This window comes from Hippichthys cyanospilos, chromosome 8 (assembly GCF_059441005.1).
Source record: "Hippichthys cyanospilos isolate Australia breed blue-spotted pipefish chromosome 8, RoL_Hcya_1.0, whole genome shotgun sequence".
In the NCBI taxonomy this organism is placed as follows: domain Eukaryota; kingdom Metazoa; phylum Chordata; class Actinopteri; order Syngnathiformes; family Syngnathidae; genus Hippichthys; species Hippichthys cyanospilos.
In genome coordinates, this window is record NC_142376.1 from 7,285,618 (window position 1) to 7,311,547 (window position 25,930).

The window sequence follows — 25,930 nt, forward strand, 5'->3', positions numbered from 1 at the left end:
GCCAAGATACAAGTTTCATTCACTGAGTGACCACACTCCCTTCGACAAATACAATGTAAGACAATTAAAATAATATTTGGTCATATTTTTAGTTCACTTCATGGTATGATAAGTCATTCTTCTCAAATGATAGAAACACATTTGCCTGTGTGTTCAAATTCTGTTCAAATACAACAGTAAAAAAAACCTAACTTGGTTTTAATAAAGTTTTGTTTATCCTAATGCTAACCAACAATGTGTAAAACACAGACAGGCTAACAAACAACAGTGACATGGTGCTATAACCTTTTGAAAATGGATATTGGAACATAAAAGGTGAGGCAAGAAATGCAAACATGCAGTACAAAATATATAGTGTTTTCTTTTGGTGTTTAGGCTTGCTTCGGTTCAGTTGTGTTGGAAAGATGTGTTTTTATAAATTGAATGAAAAGCGTGGCTTTACTAAATCCTTCCAACATTTTGGAGTTCGATGAAGGCGCTGTTTGCTGTTGTATTTGTATTTTTGTGATGGACAAGGATATTACCTCACACCGCCTCCCTTGGCAGACAGAATATATAACATTTTCATTGATGTTAGGACCTAATTGCTTAAATAAATAAATGAGATCATAAAACACAAATTAATCCTCACCTGGCAGGTCCTCTTTAAAAACCAAGCCAAGATAGCAGCGGCACAGGCCTTCGTTGAAGACAAACACTGTAAAATCGCTGCGAATATCAACAGAAATAATAATGAATGTGAATTAATAAAATGTCCAGCAGTCTCAGAATCACCCGACAAAGTTGCACATTATCGCTACACTGATTTGGGGGTTGAACGATAATGCATTGTTATAATCCAGCAGGCAAAATAATGGAGTTGATAATAAAAAAGATGAAAATTGCTTGCAATTGCTCACTTACAGTCGGAGGATCTACGGAAGTAAAACGTCTCCTTTTAGGTGGCACATTCCGATTACAAGGTCCATTTTGGGGAGAGTTCATTCATCGTACACTTTCATCGCCCACGACAATAAACGTCAGTTAACAACACACTTCATCAGTTAACTTCCGCGCGAACGTCACACACCCCATTGTTGAAATCAAAACACGACAAGCCTAACTTAGTCCAAAGTTTGTTATGAATCATGTCAACCGTTGCTAAATGCTAACTGCTGTGAGGCGAAATGCTAACTGCTGTGAGGCGCCATTGGCGTCGCTAGGCAACAAACCGTGCTAACCAGCTAACATGCTGTCAAACGACACACGCAAATGCAGCAGCCGGCGACCGGCTTCCAAGCAACGATTAACACGCGTTTATAAGTAATTTACAGGGCTCGTTGTTGCAAAGAACGTCACTTGTGTCTGATTTTTTGACTAAAGACTACAAATTGTGTGGAAAACTACACAACTACATCTCCCAGAGTTCTAAAAGTCACAAGCGATCCTGGTCTCGCGATAGATTCGAGTTTTTTGTTTTTTTTTCGGAGCGGATGATTTACTACCCTGCTAACTCTAGTGAGCACTGAGCAGAAGGACGTGAAGCTGTCGACAACATGGTGAGTGCACACTTTATAATGGCGATTATATGTTTATTCGCGTTTAATCAGCGTAGAGTTTACATTTGTATAGTTTATTATAGAATCCATGATTTTAAAATGCGATTTTAAGATGAAACAAGTATTACTAATTATGTAACACAAGTCAAGTTCCGCAGTACAGTAATCCCAAACCGCCATATTATACATTTAGTCTTGCCAAGACTAAAAAAAGAATAAATAAATAAAAATCAAACCAAACCTAACCGCAACAGTTCAACGCAAATATTAACTGCTGCGGTTAAACTGTTTGTTTTTCATTTACATAATGTGTTTAGCATGATGTAAAGCAAACTAGTCTATTAATGGCAGTTAATCCTGTGTAAACGAGAATGTCGACAACACCCACGTGAAGTTGTTCCACTTCCTGTCTGTCTACCTGCCCCAGCGACCAACTCCTGTGTGTGAAATCAATGCTAATTGTCCTAACGTCTATGTATGTTCTGTGCCTGATTCCCCCTTCTCATCGCAGTCTGAGACCATTCGAGTTCTGGTAACCGGCGCTGCAGGACAGATCGCTTATTCGCTGTTGTTCAGCATTGCCAAAGGAGATGTCTTTGGCAAAGATCAGGTAAAGGAGCCCTTATATTCACTCAATGCTTTTGCGTATCTGATATAGGCAGTCACAATGCAGAGACACCTGTCAGAAAAAGGTTGTGCGTTTGATAAGAGGTCACGTTTGAAAGAATTGATCGGCTTGCATTAGGGAGGCGTGCCCTTAAGGTCTGATGAAATGGGTCCGGTGCCAAGCACCTTGGGGTGGTATTTGAAACCGCTTGTTAGGAATGCTGCCTCTGCCTTTCTCACGGGTGGTTTGTTTAAAGTAGTCTTTATTATGAATCTGACATGATTTATGTTTTTAATTAGTTTCCTCTGTCTTTCATGCCAGCCAATCACGCTGCTCCTCCTGGATATTCTGCCCATGATGCCCGTCCTGGAGGGTGTAGTCATGGAATTGCAGGATTGCGCCCTCCCTCTTCTGACCGGTAATTAGATGAACTAAGCAGCAAAATCTACCCGCTTTTTTAAAATCCATCAGATGTAACCAATCATAGCTCACGTTGCGAATGTCACACGACCAGAAATTGTGGCCACCGACAAGGTGGACGTAGCCTTCAAGAACCTGGATGCTGCCATTTTGGTGGGCTCCATGCCTAGGAGGGAGGGCATGGAGAGGAAGGACCTGCTCAAAGCCAATGTGGCCATCTTCGAGACCCAGGGAATGGCCCTGAATAAGTACGCCAAGAAGACCGTCAAGGTAGTATCTCCAGGAGCGTTTCCCCTGTTTGTCCCTCTTTGCGCATCTTCGACACACAAGAACTGACGGTGATGCTTTCAGGTTCTGGTGGTTGGAAATCCAGCCAACACTAATTGTTTGATTGCGATGAAGTCCGCTCCCTCCATTCCCAAGGAGAACTTCTCATGCCTCACCCGCCTCGATCATAACAGGGCTCGCTCTCAGGTATGCCTCTGGAGGATCCTACTTCCTGTTACCGTTTAATTAATGCTGACATGCGTGCCTGTGCCGCAGGTTGCTATGCGCTGCGGCGTCCCCGCTACCCATGTCAAGAATGTCATCATTTGGGGCAACCACTCGTCCACACAGTATCCGGACGTGCACCACTGCAAGGTCAATTTGTCCGGTAGCGAAGTGGCTTGCTTTGATGCCGTCAAGGATGAGGCCTGGCTCAAGGGGGACTTCATCACTGTAAGCAAACCATTTTAGTGATCGAGTTTTTTTTTTTTTAATGCCACAAAACATCGCGAGTAAAGCTGTAATTGAATCACATAATTTCCCCTAACTGATGTTACCCTAAAAATGGGGGTTTTCAGTGACCAAATCCATAAAAAATCCTTTTGTGCCCAAATCCTTGTTTATGTGGACACGTCGCAGCATTTTTTTTTTTTTTTTAATGCCGCAGACGGTGCAGCAGAGAGGCGCTGCCGTCATCAAGGCCAGAAAGCTGTCAAGTGCCATGTCTGCAGCCAAGGCCATCTGCGACCACATGAGGGACATCTGGTTTGGCACACCAGAGGTAAATCGGCGTCTATCCATTATTTCGCTCCTTCAGTTTCCGTTGGGTAATTAATCAAGTCACACTTTTAATTCTGAGTGAGATTTCTAAACAATTGTCCTCTTTTCATCCAGGGTGAGTTCGTCTCCATGGGCGTGTACTCTACAGGCAACACCTACAAAGTCCCAAATGATCTCATCTACTCCTTCCCTGTCCAGATCAAGGTTGGCATGTTTACACTGAATATATACTGTGCTGTCAACCTTTTGTTCTGGCATAGATAGTTGATGGTTGAGATAAAAGTCTCAATTGTTTACACAGAGCAGACATGGTAATTATATCCTCTCTCTTTCGCCTCAGAACAAGACCTGTAAAATAGTGGAGGACCTGGCCATCAACGACTTCTCAAAGGCCAAGATGGAGGCCACAGCCGCAGAGCTGATAGGAGAAAGGGACACAGCAATCGCATTCTTGGCCAAGTGACTACATGTAGATGCCCGACTGTAACTAAGCACTCCCTTCAATTAATTTGATTACATGTTTTGTTTTGGGGTTTTTTGTGCGTGGGGCGGGAACTGGAACACTTTGTTACCGATAGGAATCCCAAGGGCATCTTGCTGTATCTCTTGTAGTTAGAGCATATCCTTATCAATGGTTACAAGCACAAGGGCTTCACTAGTTTTTTTTCCCCCAACTTTACGGGTTTTCTCATACTTGATATGCTCTCCTAAAGGTGTAAACATCTGTCTGCTCTGGCCATTCATGTCAATCCCATCGTATCGTTTATCATGAAAGACTACACTCCATAGGCACTCATGGCTTGTCATTATACTTTGTTACATTCAGTTAAGTGGTGAATAACAAAACTTGAATCCTACACATTCGTGCTGTAGTAATAAAATATTTGAGAAATATTTTAGACTTGATTTATTCAATTTACTGACTCCCAATGAACAATACATGGAAGGGGGAGGAAGGGATGCATGGTCAGCTTCAAAGCATGAACTCTTACGATTAAAAGATAGTCCTATGAAATATCTAGTATGAATGCAGATGAAACAAATGCTCCACATACCTGACTAGGTAACACCACTGGGACTTCATACAACCTCATGGTAGACTACTGCATAAAGTATCCAAACATCATCGTACAATTACCATATGACACCAGATGGGGGCAGGATTTGCCTACTTTTCTACAAACAGTTCGTTCTGCAAATTAATGTTAGTGCCGTCGTCTAGTATGATTAAAAGATCGACGTCACCAAGATGAATAATTGGGTGCCAATAATCCAGGTTAAACGCTAATTATATATATATATATATATATATATATATATATATATATATATATATATATATATATATATATATATATATATATATATATATATATATACTTGGAAATGGCAGCTAAGGGTTATTCACTATGCATCTTTGGGACAACCAAACAAGCAACTCTATGAGCCAAAAAAAATTTATTGACGATGATTTTTTTATTTGTCTTTTTTTTTTTTTTTAAGTCCGGATCTATGAATTTGCGTCGCACATTCCCATTTGTGTTTAGCAAACGTAGCACTGAAACCTTGCATTCTGATTGGCTTTGCTTCGCGCTTATCAGCCTCCCAATTTGTTCATGAAATGTTTCGTCATTTAGCCGGACAAATCCATGGGCGCACGGCAATGACATCACTAAATCGCAGCGCTTTGATTGGTTTAGTCGCGCGGTGGCCAACTCCAATTCGTTCCTGTTTGGAATGTCGCTTGAAAGCGAGAAAGGAAAAAAAACTAATCAGCAATTCTTTTTTTTTCCTCACAAAAGCAACGCACCTATTTATTATTTTTTTTAATTTTTTTTTACACAACTAGCTAGTCTGGTGTGTTGATTTAAAACGCCACCAAGAGGAAATAAATACTCTTGTGTGTGTGGTACAGTAGCGTGTACGTGTAAATGTGAGTGTCCTCTGCGGGAGTTGCTTGCATAGGTGTCTTGTGAACCTCTGGATCGGGCCAACCCCATCGACCGCGGGCATCGCACGGTCAAACGGTAAAATTCGCACGCTTGGTTTCGTTAGCATTAACGAGGTTTGTTTGTCCTTTTTTTTAGCGAGTAACTGGGTTGCTAGCTTAACCCAAAAGGGGTTTCTTTGCATTGGGTCTCATTTTAGCTACAGTGGGTCCTCTTCGCGGTGCGTTCACTGCACCTCTGTTTTTCGAACGTGTCCTATGCGCACATCGCCTTGTAAAGTTCCGTTTGCTATAGCGGATACATGGGAGTGTTCTCGGTTGGTTAATCATTGACGTGGGTGGGTGGGTGTGTTGCCGGCGTTTAAAATCAAACGCGGGGAGAAACGACGCAATAACTCGGTCCTAAAATCCCGAGCAGGATAGTTGGAGTTGTTCCCTTGAACACCAGGGGGAGAGGGTGTAGGAGGAAGGAGGAAAACCCTGGGTTGAGTTTAAAAGTCAAAGCTCGGGCTTGTGACATGGTTAATGCGGAGAAAAGGGGGAGGGCACGGAATTAAAAAAAAAAACTACGTTTGTGGGACTACATTACATTTGGCGACTGGCCAGGGAGATAAGTGCGAATGTGTCCTTGTTTGTGCTGCTTTTTATGACTTGGACGGGATGTCTTATGCTCTGGAGCACCGCCGGTGATTGGACTCGCTGAATGGACAGTCAGCACTCAGCCCAGGAAATTTGACAGCACCGCGCATTCACACTTTGAATTAACCTGCAGTTATTACAAAGTTTTATTCGACTTGACTGTTAATTTCCCAACTACTTTGAACATGGCACTTTATGTGGAAGGTAAGAACTCGTGTAGAACTTTTAGATTTTAAACATTGTGATGTAATTTTGACCATTTTGGGTCGTTTTCCTCTACATCATCATGTATTTGCAGCTCGAATTTTTTCACAACAGGGGGACTTTTCTTTATTGCAAATTTATGTGTTGTGCAATCTACAATGTGACTGGAGTTAAAAACAGCCATCCAACATAGAAAAAAAGGAAGAACTTGCCAAATCATACTTATATCAATTTCTTGCGTAACGTTTTATTTTGCTTCATCCATCTTTCATTTGACATATTTTATCCTATCTTCAAGCATAACGCTTGGTTTAAGGTTGATGCGTTCGCGAGGTCAAATGACGTTATTCCGGCAACCACGCCCCTCTTTGCGGAGTCCACGCGGAACAAATTTTCCTTAACGCGTATCTTCCGGAATTTCTTTACGATCGGAAAACATGGCGGACGAATCATTGCTTATGATTGTTCACCGGTACAACACCTTTATGATTCGTCAGAGAAGAATTACGGTGATCTAAATACCGCAAACAACCCCTAACGAGCACTACGTTGGAGAGACGAGGAGTCTGTTAAAAATGCTTGGAAGAATTTAGGGCGTTTTAATCTACTCGGATTGCCTACCTCTGTTTTAGAGGAGTGTTGTTTGGATGATGTAGACTAGAGTCCCTTTACTGCCATCTACAGTATGGGAGAATATCGTCTGATTGGGGGAAGTCGCACTGAGTACCGTATTAAGTGCTGCTAAACGCATGCCGTTGTAGCAAGTATAAAAAAAAAAGCTGGGCTTTTGCTGCAGGTTTGTTTTTGCTATAATGAAATTTAGTGTAATGTAAATGCAGAAAAAATATTTTGTAGTATGCAACAGGAGAGTTTTTCCTTGTATGAGGAAGTAAGAAAAAGGGAAAGGCTTCAATGCATGGATTTTTTTTCACACTGGGGGGTATTTTAGCACATTCAGGTTTCGTTGTAGAGGTGTTTTACTGAACATCGCTGTTTAAACTCAAATTCATCGTCAAATCAACCTGAAGTATTGTACATCAATTTTATTAATTATCATTTATCATTATGGTTATTTTTATTACTTTGCGTATGCTTTGTGACAACTTTAGTTTTGAAATATGGTTTTTTACAAGACAAAAAAAAAACCTGATGCGCAAAAGATGGGACAAAATGCCTCACAAAAAGTTACATTTGTAAATGAGAATTTTTTTTTAATTCAATAAAACTGTTTTCTGTTTCCAAAACAAAATTTCATTTTGTTAAAACAGTTACTAATTATATTTTCTAAAACATAAATCTCTAATATATCTTTAAGTCCACTGGCAAGAAAAGTCATGACTGATGATCTTTATAATTTGCTTCTGGGTCCATTTTAAACAGAAAAAGAGACACATTGGCACAATTTCCCAAGAGCATCAAATCAGCTACCAGAGAAAAGCCTCTCAGTGCTTCTTTCGCACAGATGATCCAGAAACATAATCACACCACACAGCTTTCAAAAAGAATCTAGTGAAGAAACAAACAGGCTCCCAAAGAAGTGCCAGGAGGAAAAATTCCTGAGTGCCTTCTTTTATACATAAACCAGCAAAGATCCCAGAAAGAAATACAGTTGGCAGTAAAGCTGAAACAAGTAAACAGGTGTTTCAATTAATTGGCCGATATTAGTGTTCCAAAAATCTACGAAATCCTTTGCCTTTTTTCATATCACCTAGCAAAACATCACACATTTATTGGCCTGTGCCTTTCACACAGAACTCCACAAAAAAAAAAGGCTGTGATTCCCCAAGAAATGTGAGTGTGAGAGATTCATTGCCGTTTTGACACAGAGATCCCACAAAGCTGCTTTATCCACTAAGGGATTTTACACAGACCCCAGTGGAAAAAAACAAATTGACACAATTCCCAAAAATAATGCAGAATTTGTAGCCTCTTTGATATGTATTTTCTCAAAAACCACAGCACAGGTAAAAAAAAATGAAGTATGATACAAAGAAATTCGTTTGGAAAAAAAAAAAAAAAAACGTCAATTGCTTCTTGGATGAAGATCAAATGCAAAGTGCCTCACTTCCCGCTCATGTGCCAAATCCGGATATCATGACATCCTTCTGCAAAACATTTTGTTTCCTGTTAGCACTTCTTGCTTTCGTATGCAGAAAAAAAAAAAAAAAAAAAACAACACTGCTTGAAACAATACAGTGATAAAAGTCAGCTAATAACCACTGCATACTCCTCCTGGCTTTGTCTATTTATAAAACAGCGTAGACATCATTTATTTTCAGGTACCTTTCACACAGAAACCCAACAAAGAATGATATCATATTTTTCGGTTTCCACTAATCCTGAGTCATGTTCGAGCTCACATTTGGCATTGAATTCGGTGATGTAAGAAAGGCTTGCGAGCAGCTGCTCTGCCCTGGAAATGGGCCGCAAAGTTTCATGTGTAGTTTCTGGGATGCTAGAGATAATTTGGAACTGTATATTTCCTGGACTGGGACACAGCATCCCGCTATCATATCATTAAATCGTGTCAGCATCGAAAGCGTGTAGTGGGATAAAATACTCATTGGAAAATAGCTTTCAACGCAACAGACTGAGGGAAGTGCGATATTTCACAGTATTTTCCAAACTTTGCCGAATACCATCCCGCATTTTTCAATGGTGACTTGAGTCAACTCTGCAAGCACTAGTGATACCAACTCACCAGTCCTTATATTGCTGAATGCACCACATTTCCACGTAGGTCCACTGTGATGCGCACTAGACCTTTTAAATACTTTAAAAGGTTTAAAAACCTTGACTTTTTAACACCGCGGTAAACAGACAAAACGGTTATTGGGCCATGTTTAGGTACGAAGTGCAAATACTTCACGTGACACACCCACTTTCCCCGGATATTCACAATATTATCTGAGACTACCTAAAGTGAAAAAGTCCAAGCTTTTACAGGCATTAGTTGCTAACTACTTTCTTCCCTATCTTTCCATGTTGTGTTAATACCGTTCGGCGTGTTGTAAAGTTTTCTGACGACATTCCTTCCGAGCGTGTTCTGACATCCATGAAGTGATACATTAATGAGTCATTCTTCCCCAAAAGTCTATTATGTTCGTTTACAACTTGACCAGAACACGACCATGTTTCTGCCAAGAGTGTCAGTAACATCTTGTTTCCAGATGGAACTGTTTTTTGTACTGGATCACATCAGTGTCGCTCACGATTGCTGACGTCAAACGTGATAATGATTTCAAGTCCCAAGTTTGTCTGACGTTGGCTGGGAAAATATGGTTTTATCTTTTTATGGTTTTATATTTTTTTCCTGAATTCCAATGTTGTGTCTTCAGGAGAGACTTCATTAAACAATACATATAATTTTCTGCTTCGCACTCAATAAAGAAAAACAAACTAAAACAACCTGGTCGTTCAGTCTTGCTCTCCAGTTTTCTCTCAACCTTATTTCAAGTAGTTAACTATTCCAAAAATTAAATAGCCTGCAGCGTCTTCACTTTCTTGAGCAGCGTTTATCATTGCGGTTGGGATGGTCCGGCTAAACCAGACTGACTATTCCTCTCTTTGGGGCTTCAAATGTGGTTAATATAGCTAATTAGCAGCTAGCTGTGTGTTAGCATGCAAGCCATTGTCTACTAACAGACGTTAGCCTGTCGGGCTAGTTTTTTTTGGACTTTGACCAAGAGAAGAGCCTATGAATTAGCCTGTGATGCTAGCGAAGGTTAGCTTATTCCAATGTACGTAGATAATATCAGGAACGTTGTTTCAAGCAATTAAAAGGCACATCGGAAGGAGCTGTGTGCTGACTTGCAAAATGTTCTAATTAGTACTATTTATTATTATTATTATTACATTATAATACTGTACATTACTGCATTACGACAGCTTTTAATGCTGATTGGCTTTTAACTGTGCCATGGCACTGTGTAACTACTCAGTTCTTGCTGTGGGTGGAACAATGTTTATAGTTAGCATATGAAAATATGTCAATTTAAAATATGATAAGTTTGAGTTCTGTATATTTAGCTTAATGACTTGAAGCAATTGCTGCTTCAGGTTGCTGTTGGAGTACTTTTTATGGCTTATAGATGAAAATTACTTGCTATGCAGCGACTCATACAGAAAAATAAAATTAAAAAACATGGCCACGTGTTTAAAATGTTTAAAGAGTTAAAAAGAAGACACATAACCCACTAAGGAGTCGACATTTGACCTGAAGCGGAGATTTTTTTGTTTTTGTTTTGTTATACAGTACATGGAATTTAAACTTATGTCTTATGTATTAATGATAACATCACATTAAAATGACAAAATGACAAAAATAATCAGCCTAATAATCACTCTAAAACATGTCAGTCGTTGATCTTTATTTTAACGGAATGGAAAAAAATGTATCTTTTAAGGCCATATATATATATTTTTTAGACTTTTTTGGACTTTTGATACCTATTTTTTTTCCTGCAAATGTTTATTGACCTCCAAATTTGTACTTGGGTGGCATATTTCGCTGTAACTGTTGGTTTAACTCTAAACAAATATTTGTTTTCTTAAAAAGGGTGTTGGATTTCAGACATTATCTCGAGTCATTGGGTCAGTGGTGTTTTATTGCGATTAGTCACTTTGCAAATATGAGAAGGATCTGACACGAGTGTATCTGGCACTGATAGAACACAGAGTACGTCGGTGGCATTCGCATTCCATTTGGATTGTGACTTTTTTTTTTAGTTCCGTGTTATTGTTTCGCTGGGATGTGTTTGTCTTGTTGAATTGCCGCGGAATCAGATCAGCCAACTTTCGCTGTAACTCTAAACTTTCTCGTACACGCGCAGGTCTACGGAAAGGAGTGCTCAACGGAGGGATGTCTCATTTCCAGGAAATGATGCGGCAGCAGCTGGAGAGCTCCATCCACAGTGAGATGGAGAAGCTGCTGGACACCACGAAGGGCTCAGAGAGAGAGGTAACATCTCCACTTCGCACCCCCAACTTCTTCACTCTCATTGAACATCTGGTTGCGATTTGGAGGGCGGAGGGGGTTGATGGGAAAACACACACACGAGTGACACATTTTGTGCTGCGGTGCCAATGAGGAATCCCGCCTGCTTACTAACACATAACTAAGACGTGTGTTGAGGGCGGGCCTGAACATGGGACGACGTGCGTGAGGTCTTCAAAAGTTATTTAGTCACTTCTGGATTGGTACACAACCTGTGGCTTGCGGACCATCCCGGGCCTTTGTTGCACACTCCAAACTCACCCGCAATAAGTGAAAATCAGCTCACTACGGCTGCAGCTATTAAGTCTTTTATTTTAAGTGATTTTCGTCAGATGAAGATAAAATCCTGTGCCGTAGCGACTGTATTTTGAGGCTTCAATGTATTTGATAAATTATATCAATGGATTTCTGCTTGTTTTGTTGTCGTATTTTTTTCACCAACGCAAGTGACGTCACAGATTTGTTTCGTTTATGGTTGAAGAGCACGAAGGGGTGCGCAACAAGATACACGTGTGACAAAGTGCTACCTGTGTATTTCTGCCACACGAGTGCAACCTGAAAGAGTATTCTCAACTGCTGGGGGCATTCACACAGTCAAGGGCATGCTTGAAATAAAAAAATGTGGACATGCTGCTTTTTTTGAGAAAGAATGTTTAATGTGTGCTCATAGATGTCAATGATATGTGGCTTGTGAAAAAGAATAAATAGAATGTGTCCATTCTAATTATTTCGTTCAGTTTTTTTCAGTCATTGTAAATGTTTTTTTTTTTTTTTTTTTACCAGGCAAATATATATTGCCCAATATATCGCAATACGCCTTTGCTGTGTTGCGATATATCGCAATAGAGTACACTTTTAAGACACAATACCCAGCACTAGTTGACAGTTATGATAGGCAACTATTCTAAAGGTTTATGGTGGGGAGTGTAGTAAAATATTCTCAAATGCGTTCCCTTGCTTTGTTTTGATTTCTAGCAGTATGCCCATCAGGTTAGGTGTGTTTATCAGGTCATGCACAGAGTAGGCATTTATTGGAATAACAATACACGCGCATCCTATTCTAACAATAAGCAATAAACTGTAAATCCTGAGATGAGATCCACCTTGGTTGGTTCACACAGACTTTACCAACATCATGTGCTCATAAACAAAGTCTGCTCTTCTATTATCTGTGAGAATAGTATGGCCTATTGCATTCCTGTGTGTGGTCCAAAGGCCTGAAAAGGAATTTATTACCGCCATCAATGAGTTTGTTAGCCCATTTAGTTGCCCAACAATAGCTGTATAGCAGTTTTATGGTTTTCTTTCACCTAATATTTGAGTCAATTTGGTCCAGGTTGTTGTTTTTTTACAAATCAATGTAAATTTTGTTTTTTGCAGAATGGCCAATTTTTGGGTTGGGCCTGTCTTTTTCTAGCCCACGGATAGATAAATAAATAAATAATCGCAATCACGATATTGCCTGCCATGATTAATTAAGATCATTAATTAAGCACTATGTCATCCTAGCACCAGGGGGCAATGTTTCCCACATGTTTGAATGACAAAAGCCTCTGTTTTAATGTATTATTTACCAGTTTGAAATGGCGTTGAGTTTCTCACCCGATTCCTAATATATACCGTGCTAGCCGTCAATTGAGACCCATTTTGAAAAATCTGATTATTTAAAAAAAATGGAATGAGTTTGGTTTGAAGTGACTGAAAAATGACATTTTGACTACCAATTGATTCAGATTTGCTTAAAAGTAAAGAATGTGCTTGGTTCTAAGTAGGCTTTGCACTCAGCAAGTAAGTTAGCTGTGTTGCCCTGTGTGCCAAGTTTTTGCCATTAATTATTTAATTATTTTATTTATTTATTTTTTAACTCAGCTGTTTTAGTGAGTCATGTCTGTGCGTATTTGTATGCTCTTGTGGTCAAAACTCCCCATAACATTTGCGAACTCATTCACTACCATTGACATACAGTCATTTAAGATAACATTCTAACATTTTATAAACGCTGACTAAATTAGAATTTTGTGTTTTTCAGGCATGCAAGAGAGATTTCGAGGGTTTCAAGAAACTCTTTCACAGATTCCTGCAGGTTAAGGGGCCATCGGTGGAATGGATCAAGATACAGCGACCACCCGAGGACTCTGTGAGTTGGCCTGCCCTCCCTTGTGTACTTATAACCATCGTTAAACGCACCCTGATAAAGTGCAAAGCAGACGGTCATTCAACATTTCAATGTCGGGATCGAACGTTGGAGGATCACAGTCCTCATTGCGCAACAGACGCAAACAGGTTGCGAAAGTTGACTATCCAGTCATATGCAGTCATGACCGTTGAACTTAACCTATTGGAGATAAGCATCATAATATGTTGGATAATTACATTCATGGTTAGATTCCATGTCTATTGTTTGTAAAGAGATTTATGCTCAATGACAGTCTTTCATTAGAGTTTTGCAGAGTTGGAAACCATATGCAAATGTAGCCACTAAATGGTTAAAACCAATAACGTTTGTTGGTCGTGACATCATATTTTATATTTGTTTTAATTGTCAATTAAAGGTTTAAAAACAGGGTACCAGTCCAATAATTAGAAATCTTTTCAAATACACATCCACAGCTGTGAACTGAAAGTCACATCACAAAAGTTAACTTAGAAGCCTACTATATTTTTTCATGTTAAGTGATTTAAATTAGCTAACCGTATATGATAGTAATATGATAGTAATATGAATATCAACTTGCATGATGCTGTGCAAGCACGGACCAATGTTAGATTGTGACGGTATGATGACCATGAGAAAACATATCACAGTGTCACCGAATTAAAATTACAGCTCTTATTTTTCTTTCCATTGAACATAGTCTATTTTATTTTTCAGTAAATTATTGAATAGCTGGCACATTAAGAAACATGGACTGTGGTTCATACAAATAAATGCATTAACATTCATCTTGTTTTTTTAATTGTTCCTACAAGTTACAGTGGCCCGTCACCGGTTATTTTTAAGACATAGAGCGCCTCTTTATCATACATGCATGCCAAGACGGTTGAAAGAAACAAAACAAAACTGTGATTGCCATCTGAATACTGACTCAACTCTGCAGGCACTAGTGACACCGTATCGCCGAATTGCACCGCGCTTGAAAAAAATATTTTCAAACTGCTATCACTTGTAACTCTTAATATTAGACAAAACCTTTGCAGTTGACTTATTGATGTCACAGTTTGAGAGCAATCTTTTAAGATCCAAAAAAAGGCATGGAAAAGTGGGCGACATCATCAAAATTCAGCACATTTATAGGTTTAGACATTCAAACTGTCATGTTCTCCAGCATGCCGCTTCGGTTGGAAGGGGTTAGGACAAAGACCTCCCTCTTATCCTTCATACATGCCAAGGTTTAAAAGAAAAAAGAAATAGCCAATGACATAATCCAATGACATCTCCATAATCAAGAAAATGGATGGCTGAATATACTGTATGTGCTGTGTGATGCTTTGTTTTTACCCCTGAATTCCAAACTATACATCGCAAGGAACTTTCTGCTTGAAAGGTTCGAGTTATCACCAACCACAAAATAGGATTGAAATTGCCATTTTAATAAAATCGCCTGCAGTTAGAACATACTTGCAGCAAACTGCGACCGCGTTAATGATTCACGGCCCAGCGACCCATTTTGGGGTTCACCGGCAGAACAGTAAATTGTTTATGGAGTTTGCAGACCTTCTGTCTGGCTGGTCTTTTTGCAAAACGTCCTCGGTGGCTTGCCACAAACACACACAAAGGCCGGTCTGTCTTTTCCCCCGCACTCCGCCGTCGGCATTCTTACACCTCCCATTGCCTCGCCTCTCACTCGCGCTCAGAAAACCTTCTTGTCTTTCTGTCCATATGTCACACATAAGGGATATTGTGATAACATGGCATAACAAGAGAAAAGTTGAAGATGGAGATTAGAGGGATCAAAAAATGACAGTAATGCGCGCTAACGAGACACACAAGTTCCAGGAAAGCGAGGGCTTCCTCACATTTACTCAATTCCGTAGACAGCTTTCAAAAACGTATTAGGGCATAGCTGTTATTCTAATCATTAAGGTTGGACAAAAGTAGGGTACACATACTCTGGTGTTTAATTTGTTTGATACATATGGTCACATACATATGGTCTTCCTGTGCTTAGATTCAATCAAATTACACACACACCCTTGATTTTTATTCTATTGTGTGCGTTATGATGTCAAAATCAAGATTCAGAAGTTTGAGCCTTCCATCTCAAATTGTGGCCCTTCAAATTGTGGGTTTCACATCTACTTTAGCTTCTAGGAAGTGCACACTAAATTTGGAAGACCTCATCTTTTGTTTTAAGGTTAGTACAGACCTGTAAATTGCTATTTTTATATATTCTGACCCTGTCATCAAAACTTATCATGCATGTACTATTTAGAGCATGGGTGTCAAACTCATTTTTATCATGCGCCACATTGTAGTTATGGTTTCTGTCGGGGGGCCATTGAGAATGTGAAATGAAATTAATTTTACACATTTTGAAAACAGAGGCCGCCAAAAACTGTTCAAAAGGGGTATTGGTAACAAAAAATGTGTAATAGTTGAAGAAAACATGCAAAATTTGCTAATTCAGGCAGAAATTTGGAGTCATAATTAGTCATTTGTGGGCCACATAAAATGATGTGGCGGGCCGGATCTGGCCCCCGGGCCTTGAGTTTGACACCAGTGATTTAGAGGGAGATGAAGCTGTTAAAAGTGGGTTTTTGAATACGCTTTTTTTTTAAAAAGGTTTTAAAAGGTCCATCTTCGATAATTGGTGGGGTTTCAACTGATTTATCATCATATTTTGGAACTCTGCCATGTATTTTGACAGTTTCAAGGCACTCGGGAGTTTCATAGAGGGACAGGAGGGATCCAAATATGTCTACTGTACAAAATGTTAATTTTGGATCCCCTACTTCAAGCCCTTTGGGCACATGATGTTGAGAATATGTTCTTGATTAAAATGAGGTTTTGATGCCACCTACTGGTGATTGTGCATCAGTAAAGTTGTTTCCGAAATTGAAATTAGGAAATTGAAAAATATGACTGACAAACTCGCCAATGTATTTTTTTAGGGAAAGAGACTGGAAAATATTATTTGTATTTTCATTTATTTCGAGGTTTCCAGTTATTAGCATGGTTACAGAACAAATCTGTAAAATTTTGTATCTGAAAAAATTTGTATCTCAAGTTACTAGTGCATCATCTTGGGTTGGAATCAGCACGGCAAGGTCATCGCTCCCTCCTTCCGTGCAGCAGCTGATAAACAATCTTTTATTTGTGCTAACACCCTCCCTCCTATTAATCGAGCCACACAAACATTCTTGTTGATTTGTCACGCTGAATGCTCAATGGCTGTTGGCCGCTAAATGAACATCTGAGGAGGGAAGCCGCAGCCTGGATGGGAATCCCGTCTGAATCACTGCGGGGATAATTACGCTTCCTGTGGTGGTTTGCCTCTTAAAATGCTCCATTGATGCGTATTAGTGCATCATGCTATGGAGTGTTAAAGTATTTATGTGCATGTCAGCTATGATAACATTGGAGCATGATGTGCTTTGTTTATATTATCTAGGCAGAGTGTTGTGTTTGTAACCTCTTCCTCTTTGAGAGCGGAAGGGAGTTGCAGTTAAGGTTTGCTAGCAGGAGTTTTGCACACACATATACACACACACACACACACACACACACACACACACACACACACACACACACACACACACACACACACACAGATATTATTTTTAATATTTACACCTGTCCGATCAATAAATACATCACATATTTAGTTGTTTAATGAGGCAAGCAGACAAGTTCAAGCCATATGCAATGACCACAAAAATCTTAAAAATACACAAAAGTGGTTAACAATATAAAACACTCAACTATGGCGATTCTTATGCTGAGTCAAAAGCTAGAAAATAAAAATATTTTTTGCTCATCTAACTGTTGATCCACATAGTAGTGAAAAGAAATACCATGCTTTAAGATGGAACCCAGGAGCAGCAAATCAGAAGAAAAACAGCAGGGCCCCAAAACTGAACCATGTGGAACACCTGACAACAACAGGACTCAAGAGAAACAAAAACTCACAAAAAGTCTTTGCTAATTTTTATATTCATCCAAGAAAGGTTTCATCTGCCTCACAAAAACCTGAAAGGCAACACTAAAATAATCCTGTAAAGACAAATTGGGCAAATTCTTCCTGTGATGTTATTTGTTGTGTTTGCCCAGATCCAACCATATGACAAGATCGTGGCACGAGGCCTTCCGGAGGGCGTCGCCGACAGCCTGAACAAGCTGGTGGTAGTGAAACTGAACGGGGGTCTTGGAACTAGCATGGGCTGCAAGGGCCCCAAGAGCCTTATCAGCGTCCGTAACGAGAACACCTTCTTGGACCTCACTGTGCAGCAAATCGAGGTAACAACAAACACTGTTGCGCTTTGACTTTGGCCTGAATCACACTTATTCAAAGGCTGATCATACAAATAAACTTGGGAGGACTGTAACCATGACTTCAGTTGGGCTGGGCGGGAAGTGATGTCATGGTAGCGTCAACTGTCTACACTTGGCTTGCTTGTTATGATGACTCATCGTCTACATGTCTGTGTGGGTTAAGTGACAGTTAACCTTTTTTTTCTACCCAGTGCCGCAAAAGGGGACTAGAGGCTGACATTTTCGGGGGGGATCGTGTGCGATTCTTGTAGGATAGAAGTCAACTTTACCTTTAATCATGGGGTTGGGACGGTAAATAATAAAAAGTTGAGGGGAGCAGATGGGAGCGGGATTATGTAGAAAGAAGAAAAAAAAACTGTCAGATGTTTTTTTTTTTTTTTTTTAATGTAGCTAGCTGACCTCCAAAATGAGAGTAGTACGGGATGTTGAGTCTTTCGGACTGGACGGGAGTCCAGCCAAAAGAATTTTTGAATGAAGGATAAAAAAAGCCTTCAAACAACTTTTAGTCATAAGTTGCTTCATGTTTCAATTAATTTGCCATTAATTTGAAAAGAAACCAGCACTGTTCCTGTTACGGCATTAAAAAGCTGAAACCTACAGAAACCCTGCTAAAATGTCACGTTACCATTTTGTATACAACATTAAATACTGTATGGTCTAAAAAAGGCTACATTCACACTGCAGCCTGAAGTGACCCAATCCTGATTTGCATTTGATCTTTTAATGGCAGTGTGAACGACACAACGATCCGATTTTTTTTCAAACGCGACCCAGGCAAATTGAGTAAGTGGTCCTGAAACCGATCCGATCTTTTGTCTGTGACTTCAGGCTGAAGGGCCAGGTCGCATTGCACGTAACCAAGCAACAAACATCACAATTCTGCACTCAAAAAGACAGAAGCAGGTTAGAAAAAATATAAATGACCCTGGGGAAAAGGCGTTGTTTGTGCCAGATGAAGTGTAATTGCAATTTAATCAGATTTTTTTTTTCAGGCACTTTCATGTACTTGAATGATTTTTTTTTTTCAGTTTTAGACTAAGCTGTAACCTGTAATTCAAAAAAATCCCTTGTACGCGGCGGGTAAGGCCAGGTGAAAGGATCTACCTTAAATTTCTTTAGCTCCTGTGTAATTCTGTTGATATTTGGTCTGCATTGGCGTATGTGTTTGTGAGTAAGGTTGTGTTCTGTAAGAGACTTGCGGCCCCCCCACTCCCCCTCCCCCTCACTCACATACACATACCCAACCCCACCAGCACACTGCTCTCTTGTGTCCCAATCACTGCGCCCCAGTTCTGCTCAGCTCACCTCCGATCACATTACCGCCAGTCCCCAAACAACCTGTTTGCAGAGAAAATAAAGACCATTTATACACACATACACACACACCTACTCATCTTTTTTTGGACCACCACATGCACTTTTACTTCAGTGTGGGTGAGGGCTGTTTTTTTTTCCCTTAATGCAGTGCAGTTTGTTTTTAATTTTCATGTGCAGTACAGTAATTCTTTTTTTCGTGCAGTTCAGTTGTATTTAACTTTATAGTTCCATACATTAGCAATGAATCTTTTAGGTAGTTTTTGTTAGTGAAGGCTGTTTTTTTAATGCATTATGATTTTATTTTTCATGTGCAGTATTTTATTAAGTACAGTTCAGTGCATTTACCTTATAATTCATTAGCAATGAAGCGATTTAAGGTACAGTTTTGTTTAGATGCAATGACTCCGGTCCATACACCATTAAAAGTGCCAGAATTCGTAATGGATTATTCTTTTGGGGGGTTTATTGGCAGTTCGCAAAACAGTTTAATGGTGCATTAGCGCTACCAACTGCAAAGTAACCAATGTGAATTGAGAGTAGTGTTAGATAGTGACAAGATTTGGCATATTTAGAGAACGGAGAAAAAGGCAAGAATTTTTTTTTTTTTAAACGATATTTAAGCCTCAATTGACATACAGTACTTCGTTACTTGTTTTGATCATTCAAATCTGGCAGTGTTGTGCTCTGTAACCTATAATATTTAAATTAACCTAACAAGGACTAGAATTAAATTATTAGTTTTTTTTTCCCCATTTCCTATACTTAAGTGCAATGTTAACTTAAATTGTACATGATGTTAAAGCTCTAATATGCCTCATTTTGCTGAACTTTTATGTGACTATTTTATTGTCGGGCATGATGGTAGTAGTTTGAAAACTGCATATTTATTAGGGTGGGACTGTGTAAAATGTTTGACACTTTAAGTTCACTGCTTCTCATTGTGATTAGGTAAAAACTTGCCTTGCCTTTTAGTGTCAACACTATATGCGTCAAACTTTTGAATTGTTTGCTGTAGATTACTATTGATGTACGAGTGTGTGTTGAACATCCTGAAGTGAAGGCGTGCTGTTTTTTTTTTTTTTTTTTTTTAATGGCCAAAGGCAAAATCCCCCGCCTGGTTAATGTATAGCAAACTTTTAGTCCTGCTTACAAAAAAAAAAAGAAACTCGTCCCTCCTTTTTTATGTCCCTGTATGGACATTGAACTTGACACTGGATGAAATTGTTTATAGATTACTGTGATAAAGTTTAGTAAATATTTTTTAATTCTTTGAGATCTCATATTTATTTTATGTTGTTAATATATTTTGCATGTTCCTTGCATTCACACTGTTTTTCTAACATTACAGTGTTTATTTATTTGTCTAATTTTGGAGCTAGTATTCTTTGGTTCAATGCTTAGTATTAGTATTTTTTCTAATATCTTTCATTAGGCTTGTCTAATGGTTTTGTAACGTCTTAAGTATTTTTTTTTAAGTGTTTTGTCACATTTTGTATAGATTATGTCTTTGCTACAATCTAAACTATTATTTTTGCACATTTCATGAATGTATTTTTTAGGCATACAAAATGAATGAAATACAATCATCTGTTCCCCTAGTTCACCCTATCAGGTGCCGTATCACCATAAAATGTCCTCTTTTTTTTTTTTTTATGGCTGTGCAGCACCTGAATAAAACATACAACACTGACGTGCCTCTGGTGCTCATGAACTCATTCAACACGGATGAAGACACAAAGAAAATCTTACAAAAGTACACACATCACCGTGTCAAGATACACACCTTCAACCAGAGCAGGTAAATGCTATTGTATCATTTTATATACATATATATATGAACATCAAAGACACAAAGTGTCCAACCACCTCAAAGCATTGATTCAGAATTAATCCCTCCTTTTAAAATCTCTCACAATGTTTGATTTGATGCTGATCGGACAGGACACAGGCCCGTTGAGCTCTCTTTGATCACAATATTTGCTTTTAAAGTGCTCTCTTTGATCACAATGCTCGCTTTTAAAGTTCCCTGACATGATAGTGTGTTCTCCTCAGGTATCCTCGCATCAACAAAGAGTCCCTGCTGCCCGTGTCCACCAGCCTGAGCACAACGGGCCAGAACGCCGAGGGCTGGTACCCGCCGGGTCACGGCGACATTTACGCCAGCTTTTACAATTCGGGGCTGTTGGAGCAGCTGATTGCCGAGGGCAAGGAGTATATTTTTGTGTCTAACATCGACAACTTGGGAGCCACCGTAGACCTGCACATCCTCAACCACCTGGTGGGACGACACAACGGCAAGCGATGCGAGTTTGTGATGGAAGTGACGGACAAGACGCGTGCCGACGTCAAGGTAGGTGCCTTCGACAATTATCGGAGGGGAAAAAACAAAAAAAAAAGCTCATCTGTTGTGATTTGTAGGGCGGCACGCTGATCGAGTACGACGGCAAACTGCGCCTGCTGGAGATAGCTCAGGTGCCCAAAGCTCACGTGGACGAGTTCAAGTCGGTGTCCAAGTTTAAGATCTTCAACACTAACAACCTTTGGATCTCGCTGGCGGCCATCAAGAGACTGCAGGAGCAGAATGCCATGGACATGGAGATTATTGTCAACACCAAGGTTAGACATTGAATCTTTGCTATTTATGAGAGTTACGGAACAAGCACTGATGTGTTTTAGGTTACATGTTATGGTACGGTATGTGTTGTTACGTTAAGTTACACTATGCTATGTTATGTTATGAAATCAGCCAGTAATTAATAGCCCCACTCAGATTTGTTTTCCCCATAATTGCCTCTATTGAACCCCAAATATTCCAGGCTGCACCATTATCATCAGATGTGCGAAGGGAAATGTACCGTATTTTCCGCACTGTAAGGTGCACCGGATTATAAGGCGCACCCTCAATTAATGACATATTTTAAAACTTTCTCAATCACAATATCACAATATTGTAATAATACAATATTGTAGTACTAAGTAATAACGATAATAACTCTAAACTCTCAAGAGCATAATACCTCAATGTCAATATGACCAGCCTTGTTCAACTATAAACACACAAACGGGTAAAGCTTACTTTATCAGTTCATTCCCCATCTATGAATCCCAATCTCAATATTGATCCATTTATAAGGCGCACCTGATTGCAAGGCGCACCATCAGCTTTTTAAAAAAATTAAGGCTTTTAGGTGTGCCTTATAGTGCAAAAAATACGGTAATTGTTGTGAAAATGATTTCTTTATGGCAAATGGGGTGGGGGTGGGGTTTACAGGTAGCTTCCAAAGACGCTAATGTTAGCTACCAATTTTAGTTGACGTTAGCTTCAGTTATTTGTGAGGCTAGCTTCCAGTGTTTGCTTCTTGTGTTGCATTTCTGCTAACATGTACTTTAAAACTTTGCCTCAACATTAGCTTCCAATAATAGCTTTAAAGTTTGCTGGATTTGTTTCCTTTCAATTTAACAATAATTCACCTTTAATTTGATCTTTCATTATTGTCTTTCAAGGTTGGTTTGATTTAACTTTCAACTTTACCTCCGTTAGCTTAGCTTCCAATATCAGCCCTTGCAGTTGGCTTGGTCAAAGGTTGTTAGATTGATTAATGTTTGTTTTTGACTCGCTTCCAGCGTTTGCTTCCAAGCCTAACTTTCCATGTTGTCTTTCAATATTTGGTTATGCGATTGCCCAATTAGCCGTAATGCTTCATTCAAATGTCAACTTTGAAGTTGGCTTTTGAAATTGGCTTGTAACATCTCGAACAAGATCAACATTAGCTCTTGAGTTTAGCTCCCCAAATTAGCTTCCATGTTAGTTTACCACCCTGCAATCAGCATCTTGAAATGTTACACAAAGAACACAAAAAGAAACAATTCAGTTTTAAGTCTACAGAAATTTTGTTGGAGAGTTGGCCAACGGCGGATGGTTTGCCTGTAACAGTTTCCATTGTGGCTCTTGTGCAGACGCTGGACGGGGGTCAAAACGTGATCCAGCTGGAGACGGCGGTGGGCGCAGCTATCAAGTGCTTCGATAACGCCATGGGCATCAACGTGCCCCGCAGCCGTTTCCTGCCTGTCAAGACCACTTCGGACCTCCTGCTGGTCATGTCCAACCTATATAGCCTGGACGCCGGCTCTCTCACTATGAGCCCTCGCCGGGAGTTCCCCACTACGCCGCACGTCAAGCTGGGGAGCTCCTTCACCAAGGTGCGGAGCTACAAATGTCACATTGAGTTTCAAGTTGGGTTTTAAAGTAGGGTTTGGAATTACAGTTAGGGTTTCAATGTGCAGTTGAAGCCCTTTTTGAGGTTTCAAGCTATGATTTTGGATTGCAATATTTGTTAGCATTTCAGAGTCGGGTTCTAGGGCACAGATGATCAAATTTTAGTTGGGTTCTAGGGCACAGATGATCAAATTTTAGTTGAGTTTTAAACGTTAGCCAATTCTAAAGTTTTAAAGTAGGGTTTTCAATCTACAGTTAGGGTTTCAAATAGAACTTGAGGCAATGTTTTAAGATGTCAAAATCCGATTCTAAACCACAGTTTGGGGTTTAAACATTAGTTGCATTTTGAAAGTAGGGTTTCAAGCCTTTTTGGCTTCATAAGTAAGGCTTCGGGTTCGGCTTTGAAAGTAGGGTGTCAAGCATTTTTTGATTGCCAAAGTAAGACTTTAAGGCTGGGTTACAATTTCAAACATTAATACAGATTACAAACCTTGATTAGGGTGTAAAATTTGATTAGGTTAGGAAAAGATTAGGTTTTCATAGTAGACTTTCAAGTCATTGTTAGGGTTTCAAAGTAGTGTCTTAAACTATTAAATAGGGTTTCAAAGAAGGATTTCAAAGCAGATTATCAAACCTTAGTATGGGTTTCAAAGTCAGATTTTAGGTTTTAAAGTATGGTTTCAAGCTTGTGGTATGGTTTTAAAGTTGTGTTACTAATTCATGATTACATGGCTTACAAAGTAGAACTTCAAGCCATGTTTAGGTTTCCAGAGTCAGTTTTCAAGACAACATTTGGGTCTCAAATATTAGTTAGGTTTTCAAAATAGGGATTTAAGTCTTTTTTTGTCCAAGTAGGGCCTTAAGACTAAGTTAAAGTTTCAAAAATCAACAAAGGTTTCAAACCTCAAATAGGATTTGAAATTAGGGCCTGTAGCCCAGGTTACAGTTCAACGTTGGGTATTAAGCCATTAGTAGGGTTTCAAAGGAGTGTTTTAAACCATTAATTAGGGTTTTAAAGTAGCATTTGAAGTCTGGGTAAGGGTAAAGATTAGTTAGGATTTCAAAATGTGGCTTCAAGTTTAGTTAGTTTTATAAAGTATGATTACAAGGGTTTAAAACAAACATTAAGGTTTTAACATCAGGGTTTCAAGTTAACGATTGAAGCTAGGTTGTAGTTAGTTAAAAGTCTTGTCCATGTTGATGGTGGTAGTGTGTTTTTTTTCTGCATCCAGGTGCAGGAGTACCTGACCCGCTTCGAGAGTATCCCTGACATGCTGGAGCTGGACCATCTGACCGTTTCCGGAGACGTCACGTTCGGCAAGAACGTTTCACTCAAGGTAAAAGTCAAGCTTGGTTGAGAGGAAAATAAAGTGAGGCTTTCAAATCTGAAGTGTGTGTTGTTTTCCTGGCAGGGCACGGTGATCATCATCGCCAACCACGGGGATCGCATCGACATCCCAGCAGGCTCCATGCTTGAGAACAAGATCGTGTCGGGAAACTTGCGGATCCTGGACCACTGAGACCACGCCCACTACCATGTGGACCACACCCACCCTGGTCGTATGACCTGCCTGCCTGGCTTCATCCCAACCATGTGATCCGTTTTGTAATTGTGACCCATTTTGTTTTTTTGTTTCAACAAGACGCTGCCCCCTGCTGGCCGACAACATAACGTTTTATGTTACTATAACATACTGTATGTACTGTACTATAGTTATATTGTAGCATATATTCATTACCCAGGACTAAAGTAATCTAACTGAAATGAAGTTGAAGGCCTTATGTACTGTTCGTCCATGTCAACATTTCACAATATTGTGCATTATTATTTCATTAATACTGTTTTTCTTTGTGCTGTCAATCTGAAGGAGATGCCAAACACACATGCTTACACACACACACACACACACACACGTTCACACACGAAGAGCGAGACGGAATGCAGCAATAAGTGTCGAAGTGTGACTGAGGTCTGATTAAAGTGCAATATCATACACAATCCTTGTGATGAGTTCCTCCTGTCATACAGTACAATGGGGTAGGATTTGAAATAATTACGGTTATTAATACAAGGTTGAGGTTTCAAACTAAGATTTCACACCAGGGTTAAGTTTTGTAATTAGGACGTCAAGCCGACACAAAAGTTTGGGTTTCAAGACAAGCAACTAGAGTTTCAAAGTGGTATTTTAGCCCAAGATACGTAGGATTTCAAGCCACGGTTTTATAATATTGTTTTGAATCCACAACTAGTTATTATTGTTTGAGGGTTTCAAAGTTTGGATTTCAAACGTTTGCTTTTGATGGTGGAGTTTCAAGTTCTTGTTTGGTTGTGGGCTAAGTAAGGTTTTTAAATCACAAGTCATGAAAATTGATTTGCTTTCGCCTGCCACATAAATGATAGGGCGGGCCGGATTTGGACCCCGAGCCTTGAGTTTGATACCAACTAGCAGGTCCGGGTTAGATTGTCGAAGTAGGTTTTCAAGACAATATTGACGTTTCAGAGGC

At 39.6% G+C, this 25,930-nt stretch overlaps 3 protein-coding genes across 8 annotated transcripts in view; 2 read left to right on the forward strand and 1 right to left on the reverse strand.

Annotated features, from left to right (window-relative positions):
* wdpcp (WD repeat containing planar cell polarity effector) overlaps window positions 1-25,930 on the reverse strand; it is a 97,558-nt gene that overhangs the window by 71,079 nt on the left and 549 nt on the right. For 4 of the 5 annotated variants that reach the window (XR_015866341.1, XR_015866339.1, XM_088420872.1 and 1 more), the window contains exons 1-2: window positions 904-1,377; window positions 632-708 (exon numbers count right to left, since the gene is read on the reverse strand). The exons of the other annotated variant lie outside the window; for it this stretch is intronic. The gene's annotated coding sequence lies outside the window, so the exon portion shown is untranslated. Of the gene's footprint in view, window positions 1-631; window positions 709-903; window positions 1,378-25,930 lie in introns of those variants that run through there. 5 annotated transcript variants of the gene reach the window in all.
* On the forward strand, window positions 1,399-4,506 carry mdh1ab (malate dehydrogenase 1Ab, NAD (soluble)). The gene is made up of 9 exons (XM_088420875.1): window positions 1,399-1,538; window positions 2,050-2,148; window positions 2,467-2,563; window positions 2,660-2,835; window positions 2,917-3,039; window positions 3,109-3,285; window positions 3,500-3,613; window positions 3,727-3,816; window positions 3,953-4,506. The coding sequence occupies exons 1-9, from the start codon at window positions 1,536-1,538 to the stop codon at window positions 4,073-4,075; spliced, it is 1,002 nt and encodes a 333-aa protein (XP_088277001.1). The 5' UTR covers window positions 1,399-1,535; the 3' UTR covers window positions 4,076-4,506.
* Window positions 5,360-25,424, forward strand: ugp2b (UDP-glucose pyrophosphorylase 2b). Of its 2 annotated transcripts, none has more exons than XM_088420874.1 (10): window positions 5,360-5,639; window positions 11,236-11,363; window positions 13,429-13,536; window positions 17,671-17,856; window positions 20,874-21,007; window positions 21,262-21,559; window positions 21,628-21,825; window positions 23,167-23,409; window positions 24,658-24,762; window positions 24,838-25,424. In XM_088420874.1, the coding sequence occupies exons 2-10, from the start codon at window positions 11,265-11,267 to the stop codon at window positions 24,943-24,945; spliced, it is 1,479 nt and encodes a 492-aa protein (XP_088277000.1). In that variant the 5' UTR covers window positions 5,360-5,639; window positions 11,236-11,264; the 3' UTR covers window positions 24,946-25,424. The 2 variants fall into 2 exon arrangements, with proteins under 2 accessions (XP_088277000.1, XP_088276999.1); XM_088420873.1 differs by lacking the exon at window positions 5,360-5,639 and adding an exon at window positions 5,964-6,403.

Excerpts from the sequence above, each read along its gene's own strand:
- mdh1ab (XM_088420875.1), top strand. Across the intron at positions 2,149-2,466 it reads ATGTCTTTGGCAAAGATCAG|CCAATCACGCTGCTCCTCCT; the intron begins GTAAAGGAGCCC and ends CTTTCATGCCAG. Across the intron at positions 3,040-3,108 it reads ATAACAGGGCTCGCTCTCAG|GTTGCTATGCGCTGCGGCGT; the intron begins GTATGCCTCTGG and ends CCTGTGCCGCAG.
- ugp2b (XM_088420873.1), top strand. Across the intron at positions 21,008-21,261 it reads CACACCTTCAACCAGAGCAG|GTATCCTCGCATCAACAAAG; the intron begins GTAAATGCTATT and ends TGTTCTCCTCAG. Across the intron at positions 21,560-21,627 it reads AGACGCGTGCCGACGTCAAG|GGCGGCACGCTGATCGAGTA; the intron begins GTAGGTGCCTTC and ends TGTGATTTGTAG.